The 6,819-nt window shown below is 55.9% G+C and overlaps 1 protein-coding gene across 2 annotated transcripts in view; it reads right to left on the bottom strand.

Annotated features, from left to right (window-relative positions):
- Positions 1-6,819, bottom strand: part of Ptgis (prostaglandin I2 synthase) — a 39,430-nt gene that overhangs the window by 9,359 nt on the left and 23,252 nt on the right. For both annotated transcript variants that reach the window (XM_023720778.1, XM_004636046.2), the window contains exon 6: positions 6,462-6,643. In XM_023720778.1, coding sequence (XP_023576546.1) covers positions 6,462-6,643 — 182 coding nt within the window. The remainder of the gene's footprint in view (positions 1-6,461; positions 6,644-6,819) is intronic.

Here is a 6,819-nt window from a genome sequence, read left to right as displayed (position 1 = left end):
CCCCTGGATGTCCTATTTTTAAGTAAAACAGCAAGGCACTGAATCATTCTCACAGTGATCTGCAGTGGCCTGAGAAACGCTCATGGTACAGTGCTGAATCAAACAAAAATCTGAACTAAAACAACATCTTAACCACAGAAGAAAATCACAAGGCTATCAGGAAATGCTGGAAGCCCGAGTGCTGACCCACACCTGCAACACTAGCAGCTCAGCAGGCTGAGGCAGGAGAATTGCAATTGGAGCTCAAACTGGCAAATTCACAAGACATTGTATCAAAATAAAAAGGGTGCTGGGTGTGGCATCACCGGTGCCTGTAATCCCAGGGCTCGGGAGGCTGAGGCAGAAGCATCACCTTGAGTTTGAGGCCAGCCTGAGCCACAGAGTGAGTTCAAGGAATGGCACAGTGAGAATGCCATCTCCAAACACACACACAAAAAGGCCGGACATAACTCACTGCTCCCCCAGTCCTGTCCTTACTAACACGCACCCACGCCCGCACCGGAGCATCTGCAATGCTAAGCTGAATTCTCCATCTTTAGCTCATGGGCGTTTAGCACCAAGCAGGTACGGCGTTCCCTCGCTCAATACTTGCCGCAAGCACACATCCTCATCAGAAAAGGAAAGAGTGGTCCTTCCCAGCCACGACCCACTGCCCAGAACTCGCAGGGGCTCCCCAAGAGGCACGCAGTCAACATCTGTGTCCCTCTGGGCCTGGAGGCTCCAAGACACCCTGGGAGATGGGCTGCAAGAGCCCTGGACAAAGCAGGGTTCAGACCACCATGCCCCACTCTGTGACTCTGGACAAGCCAGTCCTCTGGGCCTCAGAATCCTCCTCAGGACAATGGAGATGACGGCAGAGCCACTCTCCAGGGCCACAGGGCCTGCTGAGACCAGTACAGGCACAGAAGGGTACTCCAGGGTGGACCCCTCCCACCATCCCTCCTCGGGGTTGGGCACAAAGGTGGTCTCAGCATCCCTCAGACCCTCCCACATTGAGGCCACTCACTGTTCCTCACGTGGCTGACCCGGGCACGCGGCTGATGGATAATCAGTAGCAGGTAGCTCAGCGCCGAGGCCCTTTCATCCTGCCCGGATGATCAGACGGGGCCTCTGCTTATAAATTACCTAGCAGGTGTGGAGCCCACTGTGCTCCGTTAGCTCTGCTTGCAGAAGAAGCTGTGCAAATTAGAGAAGTGAACAAGGCAGCCTTTGACCTGACTGCAAGGACGGGCGTGTGGGTGTGCATGCACACGAGTGTGATCACACCTCCCGGGGATGTTGAGCTCACTGCCTGGTGTTGGGCTTTCTCCTGTGGCGCCTTGCCTCAGTTTACCAGGAAGACACTTTCCTCCCACTGCAACCCAAAGCCACCACCAGCAGCACCTACCGTGGTCCCAGTGTCTTCTGGGAAGGGTGTGGCTTGCCTGCAGGGGGCGTGCACTGCGCCACACCACATGCTGGGTGGTCCATGTGCCCACCTGGCTGTTCTTGCTCATCTTGGGGTGACAACACCTCATTTTCCTCCAGAGAATGAGCCCTACTTCATGGGAGCCCACAGCCAGTCCTGGGCTGACCCCTTGCTGATGTCAGGGGTGGGTATCTGACTCCAGGGACTGTGACATGGTTCACTCAGAGGGGATGTGGAACCCTGACTGGTGTGAGTGTCGGACTTGGGATTCATGCGGACCTCTTGGGAAAGACCAGCCTCTTCTGCTGGGAATGGCAAACCACCTGAACCACTAGGAGCCACGAAGGCCACCACACTGAGAAGCCACCTGAAGCCAGGATCAGCACAGGAGAATGGGCCGCCAAAGTCCAGGTGCGTGCAGATTCTGTCTCTTTGAAGTTGGAGTTTTAAAAATATTTTAAGGGAAGAGAAAAATGCCCCACGGGTAAAATGACATATTAGGTAGGTTTATAATTTATAACTATTTTACCACCCTCAGGGATTTTTTTCGCTTTGTTTTTGAGACAAGGTCTTGCTATGCAGGTCAGGCTGCCTCGAGCTCACTTCGTAGTCCATGCTGGTCTCGAACTCACAAGGCTCCTCCTGCCTCAGCCTCCCAAGTGCTGGGATTATAGGTGTGCACCACCATGCCCGGCTGGGATCCTGTTGATGACAGTGGGGCTACAAGGAAATGCCTGTACTTCGCATTAGAATTTGATGTGAACTTAAAATTGCTCCAAAAATAAACTCAATTTAAAACAAACAAACACCCAAAATGCATAGTGATATCTGACTGGATCCTGGAAGAGAAAAGCTTGGGAAATCTGAACAAAGGGTTTTAATTAATAGTAATATTCATTACTGTACCATGGTTACAGAATATCAGAAATCTGGGAATTTCCAATACTATCTCTGTAACTCTTCTACAACCTAATTTTATTTCAAAATCAAATGCTAGAGTGGAAAAAAAAAACCTCTTCACAGATGGCAAAACTGAGACCCAGAAGACGATGTGACTTCCTGAAGGTCACACAGCTGGCTGGTGCCAGGGCGATAGCATTCCTCGACCCCAGCTCGCCGCTCCCATGCCCCTCACGACCCTCAGGGAGCCCCTGGGGCAGTAGCTTCTGGGACTCGGTCAGGCTGAGGCTGAGGCAGAAGCGTGGCAGGAAGAAGGGAATGAGAGGTGGCTGGCGCTCTCGACGGCTGAAGCTGGCATTGCATGGCCAGGGACCAGCCCGAGCTTAGGAGGCCGCGCCAATGCTGAGCCTGCTGGGTGGCCTCCGGGAACACGCCTCGCCCTGCCTGCAGCCCAGCCCTGCGCCCTGGTCCACCTCTGCCCCTGCCCACCCGAGAGCCCAGCCCAGGGCTCTCAGCTCCCAGCCTCCTGCCACTGGGGCCTCGGGGGCTGCTCCATCCCTCTGTGTCCCAGGCCCTGGGGCTCCAGCTTCGCAGAGCCACCAGATGATGGTCACTGAGAGCTCACCAGGGCACTTGGCCCCGGGAAGTGCCACATTCTTGGAAGTTGTTACTCGCTTCTGCCCTGACGCCTGCAACCATTCCTCAGCCTCCCCCAGCCTCTGGCCGCTTCTCGCTCCCTGCCTCTCTCATCTCTCCATCTTGCTCCCTGGCTACTCTTCCTTGGCCTCCTTTACTGTCTTGCCCAACCTCAAAACATGGAGCCCCAGGCCATGGCCCCATCCCTCTGCCTTCACCCCAAGACCTCCCCCAGCGCAGAGGCATCAAGCCCCATCTCTCCATGGGCATGCACACCCTCCCTTCTGCATCTCCACGTGGCCGCCATCTTCATTTCAAACTGGACTTGCCCAGAGCAAGCCCCCGGACTCCTCCCTCAAACTTGCTCCTCCACCAGTGGCACCTTCATCCTTCCTGCCATTCAGTCTGGAGTCCTCATCACTCTCTCCAGGGTCCCACCCTAGTGGTGCCACCTTGATACACACCCAGCATCTGACCTCCTCAGCCCTCCTCGGCCCCAGCCTGTTCCAGCACCTTCTCCATGGTGTGGACCCTGAAGCACCCTCCTCACTGCCTCCGCGTCCTCCCACTAGGGTCTTCTGTCAGCACTGAGCAGGAAGGGTCCCTCAGAAGCATAAGGTAGGTCATGCTTTGCCTCTGCTTAGAGCCCTCAAAGGGCACCTGCTTCATATAAAGCATAAAAGCCAAAGCCCTTCCCATCCCACAGGGTGCTGTGTGGTCTGGGCTCTGCCACCTCTCTGTGCTGGCCCTCATGCCAACCACAGGGCCTTTGCACTTGCCCTCCCCCGGCTTGGGAGCCCACCTTCTGGAAGCTGCACGGCCTGCTTCCCCCCAGATGCCACTGTCCAGTGAGGCCTTCCTTGGCTTCCCTATCTGAACCAGCCCTTCCTTCATCCCTCCCACACTCTTCTGTCTTCCCCCTTCCCCCCAGAATATATTCCCTCCAATGATTTCATCTGCTTACTCACCCATTAGTTCTTGTCTTCGCCCACTGTTACAGTTTGTGTTTAGTTGTCCCCCCAAAGCCTCATGCAGTCATGGGGCGGACTTCTATAGTTTGTGATTACCTCATGGTCCACTGGGATTATGGGTGTGAGTGCTGCTGGGATTATGGGTGAGTGCTACACCCAGCCTGGGGCAGATAGCCTGAATGCAACATAAGGGAGACAGACTTGCTTTCTGCAGCCATTGTTGCCGCTGCTCCTGCCCCTTTGCTCTTGCTGTTTTGCTGTTTTCTGCCGCCATGAACTGCTGCCCTCTGCCATGTGCCACTCTGCCTTGGAGCCAGCTTAGTATGGACTGAATCTTCTACGAACTGTGAGTGAATAAACCTTTTTTCCTTAATTTTGGGTGTCAGATACTTTGTCCCAGCAATGAGAGAAAAGTAACCAAGACACCCACTTGTACGCCAGCTCTGAAGCGCAGGCCCCTGGGTCAGTTCTGCTCCCCGCTCTGGCTCCGGCTCCTGGAAGGGAGACTGGCACAAGCAGGCCCTGGGCGGGAGCTGGTGCCACATGCAGGCCCTGGGCGGGAGCTGGTGGACATCCGAGGAGCCCCTGCCTCCTGTCCTGCATGGGTCTGTATCTTCCTTTCACGCTCGCCACCACACCCTGGGAAGGTGCTGGGTGAGGTAAACTGAGGCACCGAGGGGCCAAGTGACCGACTGCCCGGAAGTGGCAAGGGAACTTCAATTCCAGGCAGGTGGGTCGGAGCTGGTCCCCAGGTCCCTGGACTGCACTGCCTTGGGTCCCACTCTCTGGGCCCTCATTCCAAGGGATGTCATCTGCCTGAGCACAGCCTGCTGCCATCAACTGCATTCAGAGGATGTCCCGATCCCTAGACTCTGACTCAAGGCCCCAGCCAGTGCCTGGTTCGGCCTCAGGGGCCCTGGGGACAGCTGGTGTTAGGTCTCCCTGGCCCATAAATATGCTCTTAAATGGGGGCAGGGAAGGCTGTGGCTGAAACCCTGCCTGCCCCTCGCCAGCCTCTGCCCGGTGGACATCTAATGGCTCTGAGAGGAAACTAAAAATAAGTCTCGAGTTGATGGGGCAGGAATGACCCTGTGCAATGACCTCTGTCTCTCGGCCCCAGAGTGGGGCCCAGAGTGGGGCCAAGAGACAGAGCAGGAGATGGTGGGGAGGACTGAGGGCAGCTGCCCTTCCTCTCACTCCAACAGCTGGGCCATTCCCAGGGTCACAGGCTCTGTCACCCAAGTTTCCAAACCTGATGCGCTTCCTCATTCCCCACCAAGGCTGCCGTGGACCCCAACACCCGTCTCCTCACTGGCGCCCCTGCTCCCTCCCCTCCTGGACTCAGTCTCTCAAAGGGCTCCCGCCTCACCCAGAGGAAAATCTCAAGGCCTCAACTACTGGGACCGGCGAGGCTGCCTGTGAGGGCTTCCCTCAGCTCCACTCCCTGCCCGGCCTGTGTCAGCCACACCAGCCCCAGCACCTGGCGAGGTCCAGGGCCTTTGCGCTTGCTGCTACCCGGAATGCTCTGCCCCTGTAGCTTCCACAAGTCCCTGACTCTAGCTTTCTTTTGATCCAGGGAACAGTTCAAACATGTCTGCCCCAGAGAGGACTTCTTGGTTCCCAGCCCTGCTTATAGCCTGCGCTTCAGCACCTAGCCCTGCCTTGGGTCTGTCTCCTTGATATCTGCCCCCTGCTCACTCCAATTACAGTGACAGCAATAGGAAGCAGCACCTCTGAGCTCTACGGGAAGCACTCAGCAGAACTTTTCCACTATTCTTCAAAACCACTGATGTGCACATTTCAGAAATGTCAAGGTCATGAAAGACAATGAAAAGAAGAGAAACTGCAAGATTAAAGAAAACTAAAGAGGTGGAGTGGCTGAAGGAATGCTTCCTGTGATCCCGAACTGCACACTGGGCTGGGAAGAGTCCCAAAGGATCTTCCTGGGACAGCCGGCAAAAGTGGAATATGGACTGCACAGGACAACGAGCCTGGGTCTGGGTTAGCTGTCCCAGATGGGGGAGTGCCCGTGGTGGTGGGAGAGGTGGCTCTAACTCCTGGGGATGACCATAAAGCGATTAGGGGTAAAAAGCCAGGATGTCTGCAACTTTCTTGGGAATGACCCAATCAAGTAATCACAGTAGGTGGGAGAGAGAGAAAAGGGCATGTGAAGCTTTCAGAGGGAATGCGCTGGGGGAGGGGAGCAGAGGGAGACGGAAGGGCAAAGTGTGGAGGCGGTGAGGACCTGGCTCATCACAATTCTGGGCATCACAGCACCGCATATACAGGAGCTCATGAAAAAAATAAAAGCTTGTCTATGAGTTTGACATTTTCCCAGACTAAAATAAATAATTCCACGATGCTGTCTGACAATTAAACAGCCACATTCCCGTGCGTGCCCCCTCATGCCTGCATGCATGGGACACACATGTGCTCACACATGCACCCACAGTCCCCTGCATACGTGCCTGCCCACACACTGGTACGCACACGCACACACACTCCGCACATCCACAGTGCGTGCGCCTCTCCCACACCGCGCCCACCTGTGTGGCCCAGAGCTGCTGCACCAGCACCCGAGCCTGCATCTCCGGGGACACCCCCATCTCCTCCAGGTGCAGCAGGTAACTCTCCAGCCAGCTGCTCCGCAGCGCCCTGGAGGCCAGCCTGGCCGGGGACAGCAGCTTCCACAAGCGGCCTCTGACGGCGCACACATGGTCCTTGTCCCCTGTGGAGACAGAACAGAAAGTAGAGGGTCCAGCTCCACCTCCAGCCCAACGCTGCCCAGTCCTGGCCTCCCAGAAGGTCTTGGGGTTTCTGACTGGCACTCGGAGGAAGAGGCGAACGAGGATCTAAAGAAAGGACACCTGACTTGTGAAGCCCTTTCATGTCATCTTGCTTGTT

The sequence above is a fragment of the Octodon degus genome, unplaced genomic scaffold, assembly GCF_000260255.1.
Source record: "Octodon degus isolate 3935 unplaced genomic scaffold, OctDeg1.0 scaffold00077, whole genome shotgun sequence".
NCBI lineage: Eukaryota > Metazoa > Chordata > Mammalia > Rodentia > Octodontidae > Octodon > Octodon degus.
The sequence above is the reverse complement of the archived record's forward strand: the minus strand, read 5'-3'. Positions and strand labels throughout refer to the sequence as shown.